The sequence below is a fragment of the Rhinopithecus roxellana genome, chromosome 1 (genome assembly GCF_007565055.1).
Source record: "Rhinopithecus roxellana isolate Shanxi Qingling chromosome 1, ASM756505v1, whole genome shotgun sequence".
Taxonomy (NCBI): Eukaryota; Metazoa; Chordata; class Mammalia; order Primates; family Cercopithecidae; genus Rhinopithecus; species Rhinopithecus roxellana.
Window position 1 is genome coordinate 45,535,461 of NC_044549.1, and position 24,647 is coordinate 45,560,107.

The window sequence follows — 24,647 nt, forward strand, 5'->3', positions numbered from 1 at the left end:
AGTGAACCATGATCACACCACTGTGCTCCAGCCTGGGTGACAGAGTAAAACCCTGTCTCAAAAAAAAGGGGGGGGGGGGGGGACCTAAGTCTGCATTCTCCATGGAGCATTCCTTATGCCCTTAACTAGACCCCATTTGAAAGTACGTGCAGTCATGCACATGGCCCAGCCTCAAAACCCTTTCTCTCTCTCTGGGGTCTGCCCAGAGTGTTGGCCTTAGCTAAGACCCAATAAGCTGTTCCTTCTCTTATTCCAGCTGGCTGCCTGCTGGCAAACTGCCTTTTCTTCTCTCAGCAGTAATTTGTCTCCAGTGGGTGCTTTACCTTATAAGTTATGCACAACTAGATTGAGAATAAAATGTTCCTCTGGGGGTTGTGGAATAGGACAGAATGGTCTCATCTGTTGTCAGGAGGTTGGAATCAATTCCTCTTCAATTCCTATAAGAGAACTGGTCCTCTTAGCATTTGCAGAGAACACCAAGTCAGCACTCTCGCAGGCTGTGTGAAACAGGGACTATGTGTGATGGCTAAGTACCTCGTGAGTGCTCAGGCCATGACCATCACCCCAGCTATGGGGGCAAGAGAGCCACAGGATGGTTCTTGATGATCCACTAGAACAGGGTTCTTAACGCTGGCTGCACATGAGAGTCATCTGGGAGCTTTTCCAAATGACAATGCCCAGACCCCACCTAGAACAAATGGAATCAGAATCTCTGGATGGGGCCTAAGGGGTCAGTATTTTTAAGTGTTCCATAGGTGAAGCTAAGGTGCAGTCAGGGTTGAGAACCACTGCACTAGCCTGATCTCCTGTCTTCCAGGAGAACACTCAGGCTCAGGAAAGCAAAGTGACCTCCCGGAAGCCACAGGGAGTCTGTGGCCGAGCTGGCGCAGACCAGGGCTCCCAACACCTGTTGGGCTTCTTGGTAGTGCTAGGGCTCCTCTCTGCTCTTCCCTCCTCTGCCTTCTATGGGAGCAGTGGTTGGTTATTTCCTCCTAATGTGTCTTGGTGTCATTCATGATGGGGTTGGTGAAAAAGAGTGGGGCTGTGTGACAGAATTGTGGTGGGGCTGCCTTTCCTGCTACTTTACTGCCACCCTGACATCGTAGGGCTTCTCACTGGGATTGGGCCCTCCAGCCCTAGTCCTGCCTTGCCACAGTCCCCTCTCACTTTCACAGCAGCAGGTGGTGGAGGGCAGCACCTCCCAAGAGGCAAGCCTTTGTAGCGGTGGTTTCCAACTCTGGATGCACCTTGGAAACCACCTGGAGGAGGTTTCTAAAGATACCGATGCCCCATACCTACCCCAGAACAATTAATCCAGCTGCCAAGGACCTGGGCATCAGTATATTTTTAAGTTCCTTCATGAAAAAAAAGAAAAAAATTAGCCAGGCATAGTGGCATGCACCTGTAGTCCCAGCGACTCAGGAGGCTGAGATGGGAGGATTGCTTGAGGCTGAGGGTTCAAGGCTATAGTGAGCTGTGTTCATGCCACTGCACTCCAGCCTGGGCAAAAGAGCGAGACCCTATCTCAGGGGAAAAAAAAAAAAGAAGAACAAACTTAGTGATTCTGATGTTCCCTTAGGGTTGAGAACCACTGCTTTGTGGACTCGGCATGCCCAGGGTGTCAAGCTTAGGAGATACTTAAAGATGTATTAGAAGGGTTGAGGGTTAATATCCAGATTATATAAAGAACTTCTGCAACTCAACAACAACAACAACAAAAAACTACATTTAAAAATGGGCAAAGGACTTAAACAGAAATTTCTCCCAAGAAGATATACCAGTGATGAATAAGTACATGAAAAGATATTCAACATCACTAATTATTGCTAAAAAAATATTTAAAAATGACTTGCCACTGCAAAGGATGGCTACTGTTTAAAATGTGCACACACAGAAAATAACAGGTGTTGATGAGGATGTGGAGAAATTGGAACCCTTGTACACTGCTGGTGGGAATGCAAAATGGTACAGCTGCCATGCAAAACAGTATGGGATTCCTCAAAAAAGTAAAAATAAGGTTATCATATCATATCATTCTAGCAATCCAACATCTGAGTATATATCCAAAAGAATTGAAAGCAAGGACATAAACAGAAATTTGTACACCCATGCTCATAGCAGCATTATTCACAATAGTCAAACGTGAAAGCAACCCCAGTGTCCAGCAACAGGTGAATGGAATATATACATACAATGGGATACTATTCAGCCTTAGAAGGTTAGGAAATTCTAATACATGCCACAACATGAGTGAACCTTGAGGACATTAGGATAAGTGAAATAAGCCAGACACAAAAAGACAAATACTATATGATTCCATTTAAATGAAATACCTTGAGTAGTCAACTTTTTAGATGTAGAAAGAATGATGATTGGCAGAGGCTGGAGGGAATGGGGAATTAGTGCCTATTGGGTACAGAGTTTCAGTTTTGCAGGATGAAAAATGTTCTGGAGACAGATGGTGATGATGGTTGCACGACAATGTGAATGGACCTAATGCCACTGAACTGTACACTTTAAAATGGCAAGAATGGCTTTTTAAAAAGTATTGGTCCTGGGTACTTCTGCCCCAGGCTCCAAAAACCAATCTAGGTTCTTCTGTACCTGGCTGTACAGGACACCTGTGTTCCTTTTCCTGTGCACTTTCTTCCCTGGCTGGGGCTGAGGGTCTGGAGAAGCTGTAAGGAAATACCTCTCCACTTATGAAACCAAGCCCAAGGCTTCCCCCGTGAGCCTCAGAAGCAGATGCTCTAGAGGAGAGGGGCAGTGGCCCATGGCACCCCTGGCTTGTTCATGAGGAGTCCTCTCCCTGGGGGCCTCCTGATGATTTCTACTGTTACCACCTACCTGGCCTCAGGAACAGCTTCCCCATGCTGTGGAAGGTGGTGGAGAACCATGGAGAAAACTTGGGCTCTGAAGGCAATTACCACCAACAGCCTGAGAATGTTGGGCAAGTTTGATACTGTCCACTTGTGTTAAGTGTGTCACCAACTCACAAAAATACCTGACACTTATTGAGCTTTACCGTGGGCCAGGTTCTGGGTTGCTTTAATGCTAATAACAATAACATTTTCCTCATCCCTCAGATAAAGACACTGAGTCTTAAAGAGATTAGGTAACATGCTGAAAGTCATATAGCTGACAAGCAGTGGGCCTAAATTTGAACTCATGCCTGTCCATTTCCCAAGGTCTCACTTTACCACTGTGTTCTACACCCTCCCAAGTCTGAAAGCCTTTGAGACAGGCACTTTAGTTTATTCTCCCATCTGACTTGGCTCCCTTTGTTAGCCAGTCTAGCTGAATCTAAAGAGCATCAACCCCATTATAGTTACAAATACCCACCTTTCCACTCTCCCTCTCACCTCTGGCCCCAAATGCCCCACTCTCTAGGAGGAGTGGCAGCAGTCAGGGACAGATTTTGTCCTGTGGGTGCTTTGCCAACTATTAAGATTCTGATATCCTCAGCTGGGGCAGAATGACTCCAAGGAGCACTCTGGACAGCAGGCTGAGTTCAGTCCAGCTCTGATAGCGGCCTGCCAACCCCTGGTGCTAGTCCAGCCTGTTCAACAGATTGTCTGCAGGATGGAAGTTCCCTGCACTTTCTGCCACCAGGAGCCAAAATGCCAAAAAGTTCAGCCTCCTCTGCCTACCAGGAGAGTCCTCCAAAGGTTTCTCTCTACCTCTTACTTTTCAGTATAATTCTGCATTAGGAGCCCTACCCTCAGGTTTTTCATTTATTGCATAATCCCTAACATGGCTTCACTATGGGAGGCAAAAAAAATAATTGGAGGATGAATATTCCCTAAACATTTCCTTTCAGGTATGAAGTGACATGTTATAAATTGCAGTTTGCTGATTTACTTCATCCTACAATCCTCAATTGCAGAATGGTGCTTTGTTAACATAATGTATGGGTGCTTTGTTAACATATACCTCAATTTTTTTCATGAGGCAAAATATGATCCTTCAATCCTCTTCATTTGTATAGGATTGTACCTGTAATTGACTAGATGTGAGGTAGTCCTTTGAGATTCAGAACTCACTTCCTCATAGAAGCAAAAGTATACATGGGAGTATGATCAATGAGGGTGAGAACAGGTTTCCATACTAGCCCACAACATTTTCCTTTATATTAGCATAGCTGAATTACAGTATGTTTGCAATGAAAAGGTGTGGTATGGTGTTTTTAAAAATTCCAATACTGTTGGGTAAGAATAGCTGAAACCCAAAAATAATGCATTTGAATAAGAAATGTTGTAATTTATTTGAGTACTGATACTTTTTGAAGAAAAGTGTGTTTAAAGATAGATGGAGAGATTCTAAAAGGAGCTCCTTGACATTTTTCAGAATTATAAAAAGTTAGAGTTGAAACGTTCTCTTTTTATAACTGGATAAAACTGGTTCTTGATTAGATTTAATTTCACTCCAGAACATTGGCTTCTTTTGGCTCCTGGGATCTTAGAATTGAGAAACAGGTGGAAGGTGTTCTAGCTCACTCTTTCCTAATACAAGAAACCCCTTCCACAATGTCCTTGACAAGTGGTCAGCTGTGCATTACTTGAGCACTTCTAGGGACTGGGAGCTTATTACTTCTAGAGAAAGCCTGTTGGATTTTAGTGTAATTCTAAGGGTTAGAATATTCCTCCTATATAGCACTGAAATCCAAATACTTTCTACCCACGTCTCCTTCTATTCTCCCCCGTCCGAGCCCCCCGTGTAAATCCACCAGTGCTAATTCTTATTCTCCCTCTCCTTCTGATCTGTATCTAGAAGTAATACAGTTTGCAGATAAAATGTTAAACACTTCTTTCTTAAGCTATAAGAGCTAGCAATTTCTCCATAAATCCTTTTATTAAATGCTTAGAGCAGAACAAAATGTTTTTAATTAAATTAAATAATCCTGACTTGTTTAAAGTGATTGTTTGTGTTTATGGATTAATAGTCCTTTCCGACGTCCTTGGATTTCAGAACTTCAGAGTCCATCCTTTCCCTTGAACTTTGGGCATCCCCTGGTTTCTCACTCACAGACACCTGATCTGTTGTCCTCTCTGGGCATAGAGCTTACAGGCAAGTGCCTTCCACTCTGAGACTCTCTACAGGCTGGCCTTTTTTCCTAGTTATTCCCTACAGTCATTCATATTGCTATTTGTTCTAAAGTAGCATTTTTATTACCTTTTATTCATGTCTTCTGAATTACCTCTAGGATCCTTTCCACTTCCAAAAATGTGGTTTTTTTTTTTTCTCTCCGCATCAGGTAATTACCTTTGTTAATCTAAAGGGATTAACCAAAGTATCCTGGGTTTATTTTATTTTTTATTTTTTATTTTGGAGACAGGGTCTCACCTTGTTGCCGAGGCTGGAGTGCAGTGGCAAGTAGCTGGGACCACAGGCTCTTGCCACCATCCCTAGCTAATTTTTGAATTTTTTTGTAGAGATGAGGTTTCACCACGTTGCTCAGGCTGGTCTTGAACTCCTTAGCTCTGGCAATCTGTGTGCCTTGGCCTTCCAAAGTGCTGGGATTACAGGTGTGAACCACTGCACCCAGCCAAAGTATCCCATTTTTGATGCATATAAGCATAGCATAAATATCTTCATTTTGAGGTCGAATGTTTTAGTTTGGGGTACATGAAATCTTCCTTTTTGTAGTAAAAAATGGTTGAGACTGGGTGCAGTGGCTCACATCTTTAACCCCAGCACTTTGGGAGGCCAAGGCAGGTGGATCACTTGAGCTCAGGAGTTCTAGACCAGACTGGGCAACATGATGAAACCCCATCTCTACCAAAAATACAAAAAAATTAGCTGGGCATGGTCGCATGCACCTGTGGTCCCAGCTGCTGGGGGTAGGGGTGGGGGAAGAGCTGCAGTGGGAAGGGAGGCAGAGGTTGCAGTGAGCCTAGATTGTGCCACTGCACTCCAGTCTGGGTGACAAAGCAAGACCCTATCTCAAAAAAAAAAAAAAAAAAAAAAAAGAAAGAAAGAAAAAAACAGGTTGAATGTCAGCAATTTCAATTCCAAATGGCCCAACCTAATGTATTGTAATCTACTGTTTTTTCCTTAAAAGGGTACTGGCAAATCTTTGAAAACAGAAGAGAAATTGGTTCTCAGGGAATCAGATGGGCTGGGAAGAAGACAGGGTATGGAATGAGAAGCCACTTACTTTGAGTAGAAAGTCACTTAATCTTCCTGGGTTTAGCTTCCACATTTATGCAAAAGGAAGCAGATAAAATTGCCTATGTAACAGAGTTGCTGGGAGACTCAAGGGTGGAAATGTTAAGTAAAAGTGATTTTTAAACCGTGAAGTTGGTTTTATTATTATGTGCACAGGCTGATTGTTTAGGATAAAACAAAAGTTTTCTGTGTCTTTACCTCAGTATGCAGTAGACTATAAAAAGATGGTCTGTCTGTAATTCCAACACTTTCAGAGGTTGAGGCAGGAGAACCACTTGAGCCCAGGAGTTCCAGACCAGCCTGGGCAACAGAGTGAGACCCTATCTCTAGGAAAATTTTTTTAAAAGCCAGGCATGGTAGTGAGTGCCTGTAGCCCCAGCTACTTGGAGGGTTGAGGTAAGAGGATCACTTGAGCCCAGGAGGTCAAGCCTGCAGTGAGCTGTGATTGAGCCATTGCACTCCAGCCTGGGCAACAGAGCGAGACCCTGTCTCCAAAAAAATGTCTTGGGGTGGAAGACCTGAGTCTGAATCCTGGCCACTGGCTAGATGATGACCTTGGATAAGACACTTAGAATCTATGAAATAAGCCGATGTGATCACACACCTGTGGTCCTAGCTGCCTGGGATGGGAGAGAGGATGGCTTGAGTTCAATGCTGCAGTAAGCTATGATTGCACAACTGTACTCCAGCCTAGGCAATGGAGCAAGACTCCATTTCTAAAAATTCTAATTTTAAAAAATCTGAGAAATTGATTAATAGCTCTTAAACTCCAACAAGGTAGACTTTCCAGCCCAGTTATGCCTCATCAAAGGTGGTCAAAATGTGAAGTTCCCTGTCTGCTCTTTGTCTAAGTTCTGATACCGCTATAGGGCTAAGTACAGGGTGTTTCCAGCCTGAATCATCCCCAGGATTGTTCAAGGGGTCAGGGTTCTCTTTCTAGTTTCCATTGGTTTTCTTTTTTCTTTTTTTTTTTTCCCAGACAGGGTCTCACTTTATCGCCCAGGCTGAAGTTCAGTGGCATGATCAGGGCTCACTGCAGCCTTGACCTCCCAGGTTCAAGCGATCCTTCTGCCTCAGCAACCCCCAAGTAGCTGGGACTACAAGTGCGAGCCACTGCACCTCCATAGGTTTTCAGAGGCCCCAGCATAACCTCCTATCTGCACCGGCTCCCTTCCCTCAGTCTCTATTCCTAACCTACCCTGGGTCCTTTCCACAGTCCACCAACAGCAGGTCCATCTGGTTCTGTGATTTCCCAAGAAATAATGGCTTATTCCTCTCATAATTTTCTTTTGACTTTAACCCAGAGGATTGAGATAATATCTGATATATTTCAGCTAAAAATTCAAGTTTTTCCTTGGCTTATACCTCTGGCACCTCTCCATGAGCTATTCTCTGCCATTAATTCTGTGGTACTTGAAGGTAACATTTGGACCACATTATGGAGATGGGCTAACCTGTGTGATGGGAGTTGTGCTGACACTGTGAGTGTTGGGTGTATATGAGAGGAGTTTCGTGAAAACTGCCTCAGGCCTACTTTGTTCTGGTTGAGATGTCCTGCCTGTGGCCACATCCATCTAATACTATTTAGGACATGAAAGGGCTTAGAATCAAAGCCTCAAATAGGAACATGTCAGGCCAGGCCACATCCTTCTCTAAATACAACTCAGTGTCGTGCTGCCTCCAAGTAGAACTGAAGCAGGAAGACGCAGGTGTCCAGGGAAAGAGCTGGTCTCTCTGGGTCCCTCTGCAGAGAGCCTGCATTTTTCCTTTTTGTAACCAGCCTGCTGTGACTTTGCTTATGTTAAATGCCAATTTCAACAGTATGTTTTCATGCCTGCTGGTGCCCACCATGAATCTGTGACATCTACATGATGATTATGCCCCTTATCATCCAGAGGGGAAGTCAGGGGGAAGCTTGAATATGCCCTTTGGAGCCACATGCACCAGCTGATGGAGCTCAGAGCTAAAATGAGAGCCTCAGGATTTGATCCCAGAGAAGAAAGGCTGCCACTGACTGCTTTCTGAGAAGAAGCTGAAGATGATGGAGAGGAGGTTACCCTAGCGAACAGAATGTTCCCCCAGAGGAAAGATGGTACAGTTTTCTTGCTTACAGCTAGCTAAGCTGAAAGCACTTTCCCCCTAGAAGAATACAGGGACCCAGGAATGACATGCACTGAATGTGACTCGGGGAAAAGAGAAGGAAAGGCAGTGGTCTGGACGATCTTGGGATGTGCCCATCCTGTCTGCTCAGGGAAGGGCAGAGATGGGAGGACCTCAAAGGCCTTGAGGAGCAGCCTTTGCAGGCCGAAGCTCTAGGAGCTCTCAGCAACAGGATTCTGATGCTGCTGGGCAGGACAGAGCGGTCAGACCCTCCTCTCACCGCCACACTGCCTTCCCTGTGTCACTTGCTCCTTGAGAACAACTCCTCACCGAGGATCTATGTGGGGGTGAAACTGCAGCCTTAACCCAAACCCTGCAAACAAGCATGTGAAATCTTTCCTTTTACTACTAATTGCCATTCTGAACACCAGCCCTCTGCCCTACAGGCAGTTATTGAACAGTCTGCCCCCTTCTTTGCCCCTGTGGTAGGACTGGGTTGTCTTGTTTTCTCCCCATGTCCACTAACTCCAGCCAGAATCTTGATTCTGAGATTGTGCCCACTTGCTTTACTTTCCACATGGCCCTCTAGGCCGCAGGAGGTCTGGCTCCTGACCTTTGTACACAGGAGGGTGAATAGATAATTGCCATTGCTCACCCCCAGCTGCAGGGAGGTGGCCCAGGCTGAAGGCCCTTCTCCGCTCAAAATGTTCCAGTGTCTCCTGTCTCACTTCGAGTAAAACGAAGTCCTTTCTGTGACTGCAAAGAGGCTCCACAAAACCTGTTCCGGAGCCTATTCTCTGACTTCATCTCCTATGTATTCATTTCCTGTTGCTGCTGTAACAAATTACCACGAACATGGTGGCTTCAAACAACAACACAAACTTATTATCGTACAGTTCTGTGGTTTGGAAATGCAACACGAGTCCCCATGGGGTAAAATCAGTTTCAGCAATCAGGGCCACATTCCTTTTTGTAGGCTGTTAGAGAAAAGCTATTTCTTGCCTCTTGCCTCTTCCAGCTTCCAGAGGCCACCACACTTTCTCCATCTTCAAAGCTAGCAGTGTTGCATCTTTCTGATCCTCCTTCCATAGTATTTTCCCCTGGGCCACAGTGGGAAAGGTTCTCTGCTTTTAAGAACACCCACGATTACACTGTCCTCACCAAAATGATCCAGCATAATCCCCTACCTCAGGGTCCCTAATAGAATCACATTTGCAAAGTCTCTTTTGCCATATAAGGTAACATATTTATAGGTTCTGGAGATGAGGATGTGGACATCTTTGGGGGACATTATTCTGACAACCAGTTACCTGACCAGCCTGCCTCACTGAGCCATTCACCAATCAAGCCATATATATGCTTACCTCAGGGCCTGACCTTTTATTCCCTCTGCTTGGAACAAGCCAGATACCCCAGATCCTCAGATACCTGGATGTCTTGCTGTCACACTTCCTTCTGCTTGAATGTCACCTGATTAGAGAGGTCTTCCCTAACTCCCATCCTCTCCCATCACACTGTATACTCCCTCCTCTGTTTTACTTTTCTTCATTGCATTTATCACTACCTGATATATTTGTTAATATTCCTCTGCAAATCCTCCCTACAAATACAGGGATTTTGTCTATTGTGTTCCTTGCCCTATCCCCAGCATCTAAAACAGTGGCTGCCATGTAAGAAGTTCTCAGTAAATATTTATAGAAAGGAGGGACAGATCATGCATCAAGGACCTCTGCAATGTTCTTATGTGAAGGACCAGGCTCAGCATGTAGAATGGTAGAGGAAACTGGCTTAAGCTTTAGCAGGAAGACCTGAGGGGAATGGGGAATCATGTTCTGATGCTAGGAGTCCTGACTGAGGAAGTCTTCTCTGGGGATGTATGGGTTAAGTACCTCTCATTTATTTGGACTGGTTGAAGGATGAGTAGGTCATTATCCACATTCCATTATTGGCAGATGTATATCCTTTCTATTATTGGAAATCCTCAATAAACTCACCTGAGTTACATCAAGACAAAATCCACTTTCCATTTGACTCATCAGAAACCTCTTCATTGTACCCCATGAATCTACATGGAGCTGCTATTTGTGCCTATAGGACGGAAGGTGGCATTGGCAGAAGTAAAATGCCATCCCGCATAGTGGACACTTAGCAATCATAAGTTTACCTTAATTGAAACTCAGAGTGATAGACTGGCACTCTATCTATGTGATAGACTGCCCTACTTTGGGAACACTTTGACCTACTTAGAGGTAAACGTTTTTGGAAGTGGATAAAACCTGGAGTGGTTTGTTTTTAGCAACTCCAGCTGCAGCCATCTTTCACTTTGATAAATAGCTCATCTGCCCCTGAGCTCAGGCCAGCTCAGGCGGCTGCTCAGTACAGATATCCAGGAACCTGTCCTTGTTGCCAGCAACTCTTCCTTTCTGTCCTCACAGAAGAGGAATGTTGGCCATTCTGGGGAGACATCTGTGTCCTCTGTGTAATCCCACAGTCTAAATCAGTATGTCCTGAACCACCCCCCTACCTTGAACCTGGTTCAGCCCAGCGAGTGATCAGTAGTACTTCCTGGAAAAAAAAAAAAAAAAAAAAAAAAGAGGGTGGCTGCAGGCTGACCTGGTGCCTCTCTTGAGGATAAGTGAGACAGCTAGAAAGAGGCAAACAGGTGTCAGGTGGGCAAGTGCAGACGAACACATTTAAAGGCCAGTAGGTAAAGACATATGGGCCAAGCTTAGTAATGGTTCAGTCATTAGAGTCCAGGAGCTGTCACCAAGTGGATGATGGTATCCATGGGGCCAGCAGTGGTGCAGTGGTTAGACCACACTAAACAGAGATAAGAAGAAATTACTATGCATGATTCTGGCAAGCACACTTTTTCTGTACACGTTACTGTTAAAATAACACATATTACCTGGGAATAGTTACCCACATAGATATTATACACTTTTGAAAAAAAAAAAAAACACATTTGGGCTGGACACAGTGGCTCATGCCTATAGTCTCAGCACTTTGGGAGGCTAAGGTAGGATGATTGCTTGAGGCCAAGAGTTCAAGACCAGCCTGGGCAATGTAGTGAGACCCCATCTCTATAAAACAAAAAAATTAGGCAGGTGTGGTGGTGCATACCTGTAGTCCCAGCTACTTGAGAGACTGAGGTAGGAGCCCATGATTTTGAGGATATAGTGAGCTATGATTATACCACTTCACTTCAGCCTGAATGACAGAGCAAGACTCTGCCTCAAAAAAAAAAAAAAAAAACATATTTGGAGTTTAAAATATTTGGAGTTCAAATTAAATATAGAAGCAATGTATACATTATACCTCCTCTAATTGAAGTGTTCTGGTTACTGATGACTATTGCCTCAATTCCTCTTTTTCACATAAAGAAGAAACACCTACCTTATGTCCAGTACTGCTCTGTTTCCATTTCTTTTTTCTGCCACAGAAAATTAAACCAACTTCTGCTAGAATTCACCCTGTTCTTTGTCTTTTCTCAGGGAACAGACCTTATTTAATTTACATTTTCCTTATAAACTCCCAAATATAGGTTAGCTTAGTGACTTGCGAACAGTAAATGTTCTAAGACCAATTATTTGTTGAATAAATGATTAGTACTTGGAAAGCATCTTAGATGTTTAGGCCACAGCCACAAATGGAGGCCAGGGCTTGGTAATTTGGGAACATTGATTAGCCATCCTGGTATCAGCAGTCAGGCAGTTCATAGATCAGAAATCTACACAGGGAAGATGAGAATTAAGGAACCTGCAGTTAGCAACCAGGGAGCATGGCAGGCAGTGGAAGAATGGGTCAAGGGACTGATCGTCAGAGTCTGAGAAAGTAAAACCGTTTGTGTCCAAGTGTTTCCTAAACTCTACAATGCAGGAACTCATTCACAGTGTGAGTGGCCTTGGGCCCCAAAGTCAGTGGTTCTCAGCCATGACTTCACATTGAAATCCTCTGCAGAGCTTTTTAAAACCCATAGATTGGCCGGGCGTGGTGACGCTTGCCTGTAGTCCCAGGTACTCAGGAGGCTGAGGCAGGAGAATCACTTGAACCTGGAAGGCGGGGTTGCAGTGAGCCAAGATGTGCCGCTGAACTCCAGCCTGGGTGACAGAGTGAGATTCCATCTGAAAAAAGAAAAAACCTTATAGAATCCAAACCTGGGGGTGAGTGCTACAGGTGAGAATCACCCTTGTGGGGAAAGGAGGGCAAGGGAATGGTTGCAGTGGAGTTAAGGAGATCAAGGCCTGGCCTCTGCACTCACCAGGAACCATGTTCACGGCTCACTGAGCCTATGTTCCATAAAAGGTCTCAATACTTGTCACAGTAAGAAGGATCTCACATGAATCTCTAGGCCTGAATTGGGGCGTGGTTGCTATTGCTTCTGTTTCTGTCCTGAGCGCTAAGAAATGTGGGGAAATGATTGTGATTTAGTAAAATTCTATTCCTGACCATCTGAAGAGAATAACCCTAAAGGAAAAAAAGATGGACATGTGTCTGTTGGTGGAAGAGACAGGTGCCTGAGGTCTTGGTCCAGTGTTACTGAAGGCTGTGGTTAATGTGGAGGGAGAGGCAGTCACACTGGTGCCTGAGATCAGGCCTGGCATTGTGGTACACCTGGCCCACTACATCTGCAGGCTGATACCAGGAATTCTTTGGGGTTCACTGTTGTTGGAAATGAGGGTGGGACATAAAGTGGTCACATAGGTAGGCAGACAGCTTTATTCATGTAAAATGGACTTAGGCTGCAGGTATCACCGAAGACAAAGTCTGCCAAAAATATAAATGAGACTCAGTCACCTAGTTGAAAAGTAAGACTACTTTAAAGATATTGCTTATAGCTTAGGAGTTTTTAGCCTGAACTTTGGGAGTGGGTGGGTAGGTATGTGCAAACCCTGAAATAATAGGCATTCAACTGGCTTACACAAAAAGGAATGTATAAGCGAGGGCGGGCACAAGTAAAGTCTAGGAATAAAGCTTTAGGAAGAAGCCTCTCTAGCTATTCAAATGATACCGTGAGAAACCTACCTCTCTTTTCTCTCTCTCATCTTTTTCCTGTGTTGACTTCATTCTCAGAGAGCTTCTTCCCGCATTGTTATAGCAAAATACCCCCAGCTGCTTTAGGCTAACATTCCATCAACTTAGAAATCTTGTAGAAAGAGATTGCTGTTTTCTCAGATGTTCTTGCTAAGATCTCAAGGTTTATGCTTATTGCATAAACTCGAGTCATGTGCTAAATCTGAACCAATCCCTGTGTCTGCCTGGCCACACCCAGGTCATGGGCTTATCTTTGGAGCAGAGGGTGGACAAGGGGAAGATGTCAGCCACACCCAGAAACGTGGCCTGAGAAGGGAGGAGGGCTGGTTCCTCAAAAAACAAGTCAAGGTGCTGTTACAAAAAGAAGGCACAAATGCCAAATAGGCCAGGAAAATGTCCGAATCTCACCTAGGTCTCCGTGTGTTTCTGTACCAACAACATCGGCCTCACCTGGGAACTTGTAGCAATGCAAATCCTCAGGCCCCACCCCAGACCTACTAAATCAGCAACTCTGGGAGTGGAGCCTAATAACTGTGTTTTAGCACACCCTCCAGGTGATTCTGATGTATACTCAAGTTTGAGAACCACCATACTGCACCAGTGGTTTTCAAACTATGCTGCATATTACAAACACCTGGGGAACTTCCCCCCCCCCCTTTTTTTGAGATGGAGTCTCGCTTTGTCACCCACGCTGGAGTGCAGTGGCCAGATCTTGGCTCACTACAAGCTCCGCCTCCCGGGTTCACACTATTCTCCCACCTCAGCCTCCCGAGTATCTGGGACTACAGGCGCCCGCCACCACGCCCGGCTAGTTTTTTGTATTTTTTAGTAGAGAGGGGGGGTTTCACCGTGTTAGCCAGGATGGTCTCGATCTCCTGACCTTGTGATCCATCCATCTCAGCCTCCCAAAGTGCTGGGATTACAGGCTTGAGCCACTGCGCCCGGCCACCTGGGGAACTTTTAAAATACTTGTGCCCAGTTGTGCCCAAAGTCAATTGATCTAAATCTCAGGGGGTGTGTGGGGGTGGGGGAGGGGAGACTCAGGCAGCAATGGTCTCAAACTTGGTTCCACCCCAGAGCCTAAAAAAATACCAATGCCTCGGCCGGGCGCGGTGGCTCAAGCCTGTAATCCCAGCACTTTGGGAGGCCGAGACGGGTGGATCACGAGGTCAGAAGATCAAGACCATCCTGGCTAACATGGTGAAACCCCGTCTCTACTAAAAAATACAAAAAACTAGCCGGGTGAGGTGGCGGGCGCCTGTAGTCCCAGCTACTCGGGAGGCTGAGGCAGGAGAATGGCGTAAACCCGGGAGGCGGAGCTTGCAGTGAGCTGAGATCCGGCCACTGCACTCCAGCCCGGGCGACAGAGCGAGACTCCGTCTCAAAAAAAAAAAAAAAAAAAAATACCAATGCCTCATATTTTTAAATGCTTTCCTTCTGATTCTTATCAGCACCAATGTTTTAAAACTATATCCTCCACCATCCCTTCTAAATTGTTTTGAGAATATTAACTTAAAACAGCTGGATAAAGGCTAGAAGCTCTAGGCCTCTATTAAACCCCTCAACTAATAAACTTAGTCACATATCCGATGTGGATTCACTTTTCTCTCACATTTGTGATGAGTCTGTCCTAGTAGCTAGCTTCAGAAGGACTGAAATTGTTTTTGTTCACCAACGTAGACCCAGTACCTAGAACAGAGCCTGACACAGAGTAGGCAGTCAGTAAGTATTTGATGAATTAACGAGTAGGTCCACAAGCAGTGTCCCCATGTTGTTCGAGATTTCCTTGATGGCCAGGTATGGTGGCTCACACCTGTAATCCCAGCACTTTGGGAGGCCGGGGGGTAGGGGGCGGATTGCTTGAACCCAGGAGTTCAAGACCAGCCCAGGGAACATGGCAAAACCCTGTCTCTATTAAAAAAAAAAAGAAAGAAAGAAAAAGAAAGAAAGGAAAGAAAAGGATTTTCTTATTAGGTTGTAGACGTTGGCTAGTCTCATTCTGGAAGGCAAGTGAGGATGGCAATGGGACTCTTGGGTTATTGGTTATTGCTGTCTAACCCCAGAATGAATCTCCAGGATGGCCAAAAATGTATTGACCTTGCCAACTTAAGATAGGAGGAGGTTCCTAATGGTTTTATGCCTTTAAATTGAAAGTAGGATGAATTCCTGGGTTATAAGAATTAGTAGAGGTTGGGTATGGTGACTCACATCTGTAATCCCCAAAATTAGATATGCGTGGTGGCGCACATCTGTATTCCCAGCTACTCCAGAGGCTGAGGCAGAATTGCTTGAACCCGGGAGGCAGAGGTTGCAGTGAGCCGAGATCGTGCCACTGCACTCTAGCCTGGGTGACAGAGTGAGACTCTGCTCAAAAAAAAAAAAAAAAACAGTATCAGTGGAAACATGCCCAATGGATCCATTTTGCTTGTAGCGGACTACTTTAGGGTCTACTGGTATTTGATTTCTAAAGTAAGAGTTGGGTCTTCCTCAAACATGTAACTCAAGCCAGTTTCTGCAAAATGATATGTCATTAGTCTCTTGCAAAGAATTGTGACAAAAAAGTGATCCAGTGTTATCTGAACACAAAACTAAGAGGGAATATTTTAGTAAAGAACAAACTGGTTATTCCCCATGAAATTTTGAAGCATCTTTGAATTCCCATCATAGTGCTCCCAAAGTGTAAAAAGAGATGGATTGGGTGGGTAAACCAAACACTGAGCCTTAGACCATAGCATCCATACTATGGATCACAAGCAAATAAAGTTAATTTTTACAGACATTTTTGGTCTGGGCTTGCAAGAAAAACAAAATATGTACTGTCTTTGGTGACATGGAAGAGAGAACTAAATAATAGTGCCGGTTGCTGTGGGTCGGAACTGGAACCCAGGATAACTATGTGAGGATTAAGGATCCTGCAGTAATTCAGCCTGGCAAAATGAGACTGACCAATTATCAGGATGGTCAGTGAATCAGGAATCTTGGGTGCAGACAACATGAGCAATTTTTTTTTTTTTTTTTTTTTTTTGAGACAGAGTCATTCTGTTGCCCAGGCTGGAGTGCAGTGGTACGATCTCAGCTCACTGCAACCTCTGCCTTCCGGGTTCAGGCAATTCGCCTGCCTCAGTCCCCCGCGTAACTGGGATTATAGACATGCACCACTATGCCCAGTTAATTTTCATATTTTTAATAGAGATGGTGTTTCACCATGTTGGCCAGGCTAGTCTTGAACTCCTGACCTCAGGCAATCCGCCCACCTTGGCCTCCCAAAGTGCTGGGATTACGAGCGTGAGCCACTGTGCCCAGCCAACATGAGCAATTTGAACTGTCATTTCTCTGTTTTTGTATATGTTAGAAAGAGCACCAGAAATTCATTTCCTGCTTGACAGTGACATTCTTATGTAAACCTTGCCAAGAGAAACCATCAGGGAGATGGCAGTAGTAGAAATAGAGGGTAGATTTTTGACTTTATGTTCTACTGTTCCAAAGGGGCGAAGCTTTTTAGAGTTTCTCTTTAGAATTAAACCATTAAAGCCTCATCGTAGTTTATTAATTCAGTTTCTTCAAAGGTGAAACAGGAAACTACTTTACAAGGTTTTTTTAATGAGGATAAATGAGATAATATATGGAGAACATGGAGGAAACTGCTTAGCATATAAATGCTCAATAAATGTAAGCTATTGTTACTCATTAGGTCATGCTTTGATCATTTACTGGTATCCCAACCATGTGGCAGATGCCTTGGCACATTTTTTTGGGGGGGGGTGGGCGGTAAGCTGGGGGAGATGGGGTCTCACTCTGTTGCCCAGGCTGGAATGCAGCAGCACAATCATGAATCACTGCGGGCTTGACATCCCCAGGCTCAAGTGATCCTTCCACCTCAGCCTCCCAAGTAACTGGGACCACAGGCATGGTCCACCAAGACCCGCTCATTTATGTATTTATTCATTTATTTTTATTATTTGTAGAGATAGGGCCTCCCTGCGTTGTTCAGGCTGGTCTCGAACTCCTGGGCTCAAGTGATCTGCCTTGGCCTCTCAAAGTGCTGGGATTACAGGCATGAGCAACCATGCCTGGCTGTCACATAGATAAATAAAGCACAAATCTATGCATGGTTCCAACTGGGAAAGGAAGCTCCAAATCCTGGTAACTTTCAAAAGCCTTGTCCCATGAGTGTGTTTCTTCCAGGAAGGCATTGGTTACCTGGGTGATCAAGCTTCTGTTTTTCATTCCTGCCACAAACTTCCCTTTTTCCTGATGAATAGGCCCTCTTTATGAGTGTTGTGTGTTTGCAGCAGGCCCTTTGCCCTAAAGCTGGACACAAAGGAATGGGAGAGACATCCTGTGAGTAATACAGTGGTTCATGGAAAGGTCCCACTGGTGTGGCCCAAGTGGACTTCAAGGGGGTTGTGGAAAGCAAGCTTGACCTTGAAACATGAAAAAGCTTTAAAAGACAGGGATAGGGATATAAGTAAAGGAATGATAGGTCTACTGGGCATATTGGGCAGGGGGGGATGGTGAATGGCAGTCTTGCACCATAAGTAAGATATCTGAAGTTTTTCTGTAGGTATTCATTCACCTGGAAATATTAAACTTCATCTCTGTAACAGGATGTTAGCCACACCCAGAAACATGGCCTGAGAAGGGAGGAGGACTGGTTCCTCAAAGACAAGTCAAGGTGCTGTTACAAAAAGAAAAGGAGACAGATGACAAATAGGCAAGGAAAAGGTCTGAATCTCAAGTAGGTCTCAGTGTGGTCCTGTACCAACAACATCAGCATCACCTGGGAACTTGAGGCAATGCAAATTCTCGAGCCCCACCTCCTACCTACTAAATCAGCAACTCTGGGAGATATCCATAGATATTTTTAAATTCTACCATCGGCTGCATGTGGTGGCTCACATCTCTAAATCTAATGCTTTGGGAGGCTAAGGCAGGAGGATCACTTGAGCCCAGGAGTTCAAGACTAGCTGGGGCAACATAGCAAGACCCTATCTCTATTAAAAAAACTTTTAAAAAGAAAATCTACAACCGTGGAAAATAGGAATTCTTTTACATTTTTTTTTTTTTAACGGGGAAACTGAAGATAAAAGGTGAAGTGACTTGCCTAAGGTCAAACAGCTAGCAGGCGGCAAAACTGAGCTTTGAAGGTTGGTTGTATGATTCCAAACCCAGTGTTTTCACGTCATTACAGTTGGAGACCTGATCAAGATGAGGCACTGTTATCATTGTTAGTAATCAGCATTACGTGGAAGGAAAGAAAGGGTTGGGGACGGTGTTTTCAATACAGAGGAGGCTGTGGGGAGGGAATGGGTGAGGCTGCGAGGAAGAAAAGGGCATCCTTGAGTCTTGGACTTTCTAAGTCTGCCCCTCTCTCACCTCTTTGGCCCCATCTAGCTATATTTTTTAAGCCAACGCCCATTGTGGTGGCCTTTGAGGGGAGGAAGTTGCACATAAGGAGTACCTACCTGTTTGGTGCCAAGGGCTCAAACTCCACCCATTTGCCCCGTGCCCACAGCGCTGGTGCCACTGACAGCGTTGCATAAGGCTCTGGCCGCTGCTGGCCAGGTCTCCTGTGCACAGCTGGACCTTGGAACTCCGCCCCTTAGGCCCTCCCTCCCTGCCCGGCCCCTCCCCGCTTCCCAAGGTGGCAGTGGCTCCCAGTAAGTCAGAGCTGCGGCCGGCCGCGGTGCGGGGAGAGCACAGCGGGGAGGGCGGGAGCCGGCTCTCGGGCATTGGCGCTGAAGTTTCCTTCCCGCCGCGCTCTCACCCCGGGCTGGCGCCCGGTGCCATGCGGGAGCGCTGGGGCGGCGGGGCAACATGAAGGGCGGCGACAGGGCTTACACCCGAGGTCCCTCTTTGGGGTGGCTCTTTGCTAAGTGCTGCTGTTGCTTCCCGTGCAGAGGTGAGTGGCTGTCGGTGGCCTTGGTGCCTTCACTTAGCCAGACTAGTCGCGCTGAGCCCGAGGGAGGGTGGTAGGGAGGGAAGGGTTGGGGAGGCCTCTGGGGTAGGGGGATGGGGGTGGCGATCAGGAGGGCGGCAAAGGGAGAGTTGGCTGCGATCCGTTTCACAGTTTCCCAGACACATCGCGCGCGCTCGCTGGCTGGCGGTGTGGTTCTGACTTGGATGCGGAGCTGTTGTTTGGGAACTCAGTCACTTAGCAGCGACTTTGGATGTCAGGGCGCCAGCCTGCTGGGGAGTGGGATGCGGACGCGGGGGTAGGAAGGGAACGCAGAGCCGCGTGTGTCCCTATAGTGGCGGAGAAGTACCTCACTTATTTACACATGGATCTCAGCTGCGGGATTAACGCGTGACTCCTGGCTACAGGAATGTGTTTGACACCTGTGTCTACACCAGGAACTATTTTTGCCAAGTGACAATTTTCTCATAGGACTGGAGCACATTTTTTTTCTGCCTGGGTTTTCACAGGCCAGCGTGGATTTGCAGCTCTGGTCCGGAGCTTGGCTCATTAATTAACAACTCTCTCTGTGCCCAATTAGGACTGTATTTAATTATTCTGCTAATCTTAATGTTATGGAAGAGACTAGGAGGAAGCACCCAATTTCCCCCAAAGCAGCTGGCGAACAGGAGAGCGAGAAGGATCACAGGGGGAGGGTTCTCAATGATGTGGCTTCTCCTAAAAAAGAAATCAGAACCTTCCCAAATAGGATAAGCAGATGCTCCTAAGGCTGTTCGTGTCACTTTAACGCATCCTAGGAGAGTGGGGAAGACTGTTTTTGTGTGGGTAGAAATGAGAACGTAACCCCTACTTGACATTTGCCCTTTTAAAAAGTTTCACCTTTTGGGCCTCTGGCCTCCACCCCCACTTACAATACCCCACCCAGTCTCTCATCCCATCCGCTATGCAAAATCCTAATGGAACTTTCTGGCTGAGTTACTAGTGAATAAACTTCATCCAAGCCACCTTTCACCATCCTCTGTGCCACAAACACACAACATAGCTCTGAGAAATTTTCTATCCTGAGCAGATTTAAGGTTACCAAAATTAATTAAATCTGAATGACTTTTCCTGCAAGTCATTAAGGTCATAATCTTAGCATTAGATGGTCTCAATCTCTGCATTTAATTAGAACAGCCTGGAACTGTGTGGTTTTGAGCTCTAAAAACCAGAATTCAGATGAAGAAGGAATGTGAGGGTCCAGGGACCCTCTAAGTCTGATTCAGAAACATTCAAAACCAAGGCTGGGAATTGAGGGAAAGGGGGAATAAAGCACGGAGGAAGCAGGAAATGGCCAAGGGGAATCTGAGTGGGTGGGTTGGCTTCAAGGCTGCCCTGCTTTCCCCACAAAGGGCTTCTCTGCAGGATTTCTTGGGAGTCCGTTTCCTGTCAGACAGAATGTGGGGGCTGGGGTGGTGCTTATCTGAAGCCCCCACAGCTGCCTCCTTGAGTCCAGATATGTGACAGTCCTGGCTGCCCTTCAGGGTAACTCTCTGGGGGTCTTGCTGGCCTTTATTTTGTTGAGGAATTGCCTGACTTTCCCTCTTGCTACGATGCAGGGGAGGGGCTAGGGAGCTGGCTCTGGGGCCTGCTGGGTGCCTCCTGCCTGGGGCCTGTGAAGGCAGTGGCTGCTGGCTCCATGGCTAGGAGAGGAGGTGGGCGAGTGGCTATCGTAGGAGCTGGAGCTGAAAAGGCCAGCGACCCTCAGATGAAGACTGAGGGAGTCAGAGGTCCAAGCAATGAGACCAGTTTAAAAGGAAAAAGAAGGGTGGCAAGGTGGGTGCCTGGGGCCTTCTCCTGCTTTACTCCTCAATCCCCTAGATTGTGAAGATAAAAAACGGGCTCATCAGAGGACGATGGTGGGAGAAGTGAGTTAGCCACTCTCCAAAGAAAACTCCAGCCTGTGTCTGGGCTGGGGGTCGTGTCTGAGGTGTTGGGCATGCCTGGGGCTCCTAAGGCTCACTCTAACCAAGAACAGTCTCCGCTCAGCCTGTAGGCATCAATTTGAAAGCAGATTGAAAAGATAAGGTCTGTATTGAGCCTGAGTGCATGGCCCAGAGCCCGTAGACTCTTTGGGAAGAGGCTTGCCCAATTGCAACACCCAGAAGAGCTGAGGGGAGAGTCTTGAGGCTGTCCCTCAAGTGGAGGGTGTGCACTGCAAGGGACTGACTGCCTCCCTTTTCAGTTGAACCAGTTCCTCTGGTCTTAGGGAAAATACAATGGAAAGGCAGCCTCCCCACTCCACCTTTTAGATAAAGGCCGCTGATTGGTCTCTATGCCTTCTCTCTCAGGGAGAACTTGGCTGTCTCCTGCGGCTTGAGTAGCTTTACTCTGAAGCAATGACTCAGAGCCCACTGCTGTGGTTCTCAAAGCAAGGGGCCTTGACCGTCTGGCTTCTAGTAATCCAGAATACCTCCTTCTAAAGTCTGAGGAGAAGGACAAAAGTAAAAGAACCAAGAGGAAGTGGAATGTTTTGGCTATTTTTGACTTGAAGCTAAGTGAGCTACACTGGAATTTCTCTGGTGAATCCTGAGTGGTTGTAATTGTCATCACTAGGATCAGAGTCAAGGATTTAGATAAAATACCTGTGTGGTCTTTAAATATCACATTTGAGGAAAATATGGATGAATTTCACTGAACTTATCTTTTGATTTGGAAGAGTATGGAAAGCTACTGTCTTGTGTTTTTCCCTCCACCCCCACACTCCACTTTTTTTTTTTTTTTAAAACAGGGTCTCACTCTGTTGCCCAGGCTGGAGTGCAGTGGTGTGATCATGGTTCACTGCAACCTGGATCTCCTGGGCTCCCACCTCAGCCTCCCAAGTGGCTGTTACCATAGGTGCATGCCACTACCCCAGGCTAATATTTTTATTTTTTTAGAGACAAGGTCTCACTATTGTTGCCCAGGCTGGTCTCAAACCTCTGGGCTCAAGTGATCCTACTGCCTCAGCCTCCCAAAATGCTGGGATTACAGGCGTGAACCACTGCACTTAGCCTTTTTGGTTCTATTGAGTATGAGTATAGAAAGCAGGTTTGATGAAAGATGATTTTTCTTCCCTACCTTGAAACTGGTGTTGAAAGGCAGGAAAACTGAAAACCAAGGATAGAAAGGAAATAGATATCAGGTGAGAAAGAAGAAAGAAGGCAAATGCATTTATAACTGCCTTTTTGAAGGTGAAAAACAACCAAAAGTGAGATAATTGCATGCATGTGTCTAAGGGGTGATAAATCATTGATGTCACACTCTGTGAGGAGTTAGTTTGGGGATAGCTTTGACTAGCTAGACTGTCCTTCAAGCCCGAAAAAGTGGGTCGGTTCAGAAGAGATTTCAAATCACCTGGAAATTGCTAAGCTATGTATTGCACTGGAATTTGTGATCAAGGAGCTCAGAGATTTTTCTGACCTTTCTAGGTAGAAGTCAGTTTTAGAGACTTAATTTTGTTTTTGAGATGGAGTCTTGCTCTGTCGCCCAGGCTGGAATGCAGTGGGGCAATCTTGGCTCACTGCAACCTCCACCTCCCAGGTTTAAGCAATTCTCATGTGTCAGCCTCCTGAATAGCTGGGACTACAAGTGTGCACCACCACGCCCAGCTAATTCTTTGTATTTTCAGTAGAGACGGGGTTTCACCATGTTGTCTAGGCTGGTCTTGAACCCTTGACCTCAAGTGATCCACTCCCCTTGGCCTCCCAAAGTGCTGGGATTACAGGCGTGAGCCACCATGCCCAACCAAGACACTTAAGTTTCTAGTCAACTTTCATTAACTTTAGGTATGTGGACACAAGTCCCCTTTTGAAAGCTTTTCCTGATTCCCATCCTCCTCTGCTGCTCCACAGTGTGAATGGGATTTATTTGTACTTGTTTATTGCTGTATCAGTGTCCTTGCATCCCAAGTCCACTTGCCATTGTGTCTTCACATTTAGACTGAGATAGTCCAGCCGCCTGAACATCTCAGAGGTAAAGAGAGGAAGGAGGTGGGACTTACCCAAGCTGAATCACTTCACTGGGGAGGTGCAGGGATCGGTTTCCATGATTCTTTCTTTATGTGGGTAGTCCTTCCTCCTTGACTCTGATGTCATGGGCTACGGGTAAGTGTTATGGGGATTCACAGGGCATCCAAAGGCATTTTTATCTATAACTTTCTCTTATCCTACTTTGTTCCAGAAGTCTCAACCAGAAACCTTATGACTTGATGTAATTGTCTCTTCCTTGGCCCTTAAATTAATATAGCCCATTTTATAAATGGAGTTTAATATGTGAAACCATGACACCAAGTTCCTTTAGAAAGGTGTTTGTAACTGCAAAAAGGAACCATTATGACATTCACTGTTGTTGACTTTAATTCACCATCCACTGTAATCCCAGCACTTTGGGAGGCCAAGGCAGGAGGATTAAGTGAGCCCAGGAGATCAACACCAGCCTGAGCAACATAGGGAGACACCATCTCTACAAAAAATTAAAATATTAGCTGGGTGTAATGACATGTGCCTGTAGTCCCAGCTACAGGTTGAGGTGGGAGGATCAGTTGAGCCCAGGAATTCAAGTTTGCAGTGAACTATGATGGCACCACTGCACTCAGCCTGGGTGACAGAGTGAGAGCCTGTCTCCAAAAAAGAAACAAAAATAAAAATTCACCATCCAGGGGATAAAATCTTTGGGGCCTTGATGTGTATCCTTTTATTTCATCTTCTAGGAATTGCCTTTACCATGATGAAAACTGAATTGATTATTTAGCATGTACAGTTGTCCCTCAGTAGCCACAGGGGATTGGTTCCGGGAACCCCTGCGAGTACCAAACTCTGAGGATGCTCAAGTCCCATAGTTGGCCTTGTTGAACCTTCAGATACAAAAAGTCAAAGATCCCTGTGCCCTTGGGTTTCGCATCCCACAAATACAGTGTTTTTTATCAGTTTGGTGAATCTGAGGATGTAGAACCTGTGGATACAGAGGGCCTACTGTATGCTTTTGCAATATGTCTCTTGGTTTTCTTTGCCTCCCAGGAATGTACTCTATTTCTATCTATCTTTCTTTCTTTCTTTCTTTTTCTTAATTAAATGTATCAGCAGAATCAACCAGGGATATACTCAACCTGCGAAGAAGTAGCACACATATTTACTGTCTTCAACCCGAATCCTATGCTTCTCTTTCCATGTCTGATTATCTTATCTACTGAATGGTAATAGGTGTATCATTTATTACCTAGATGCAGTATCAATTAGTATCTGGATAACAGTGCTGACTACCAGTCAAACCACAGCCTGGTAGAAATGGGGGTGTATGAAGGTGGTGGGGTGAGGTGGAGATTGGAAACTGAAGCTGAATATCCCTCCTGTGGTACAGCTGCATGCCCACCAATCACTGATAATCCTGTAGGCAATGGTTCCATAGGGTA

At 45.7% G+C, this 24,647-nt stretch overlaps 1 protein-coding gene across 13 annotated transcripts in view; it reads left to right on the forward strand.

Annotated features, from left to right (window-relative positions):
* KALRN (kalirin RhoGEF kinase) overlaps positions 1-24,647 on the forward strand; it is a 707,465-nt gene that overhangs the window by 549,133 nt on the left and 133,685 nt on the right. For 4 of the 13 annotated variants that reach the window (XM_030942214.1, XM_030942229.1, XM_030942217.1 and 1 more), the window contains exon 1: positions 18,953-19,204. The exons of 5 other annotated variants lie outside the window; for them this stretch is intronic. In XM_030942214.1, the coding sequence (XP_030798074.1) occupies positions 19,120-19,204 (85 nt within the window). In that variant the 5' untranslated portion in view covers positions 18,953-19,119. Of the gene's footprint in view, positions 1-18,896; positions 19,205-24,647 lie in introns of those variants that run through there. 4 more of the 13 variants (XM_030942223.1, XM_030942232.1, XM_010354823.2 and 1 more) reach the window with 3 other exon arrangements.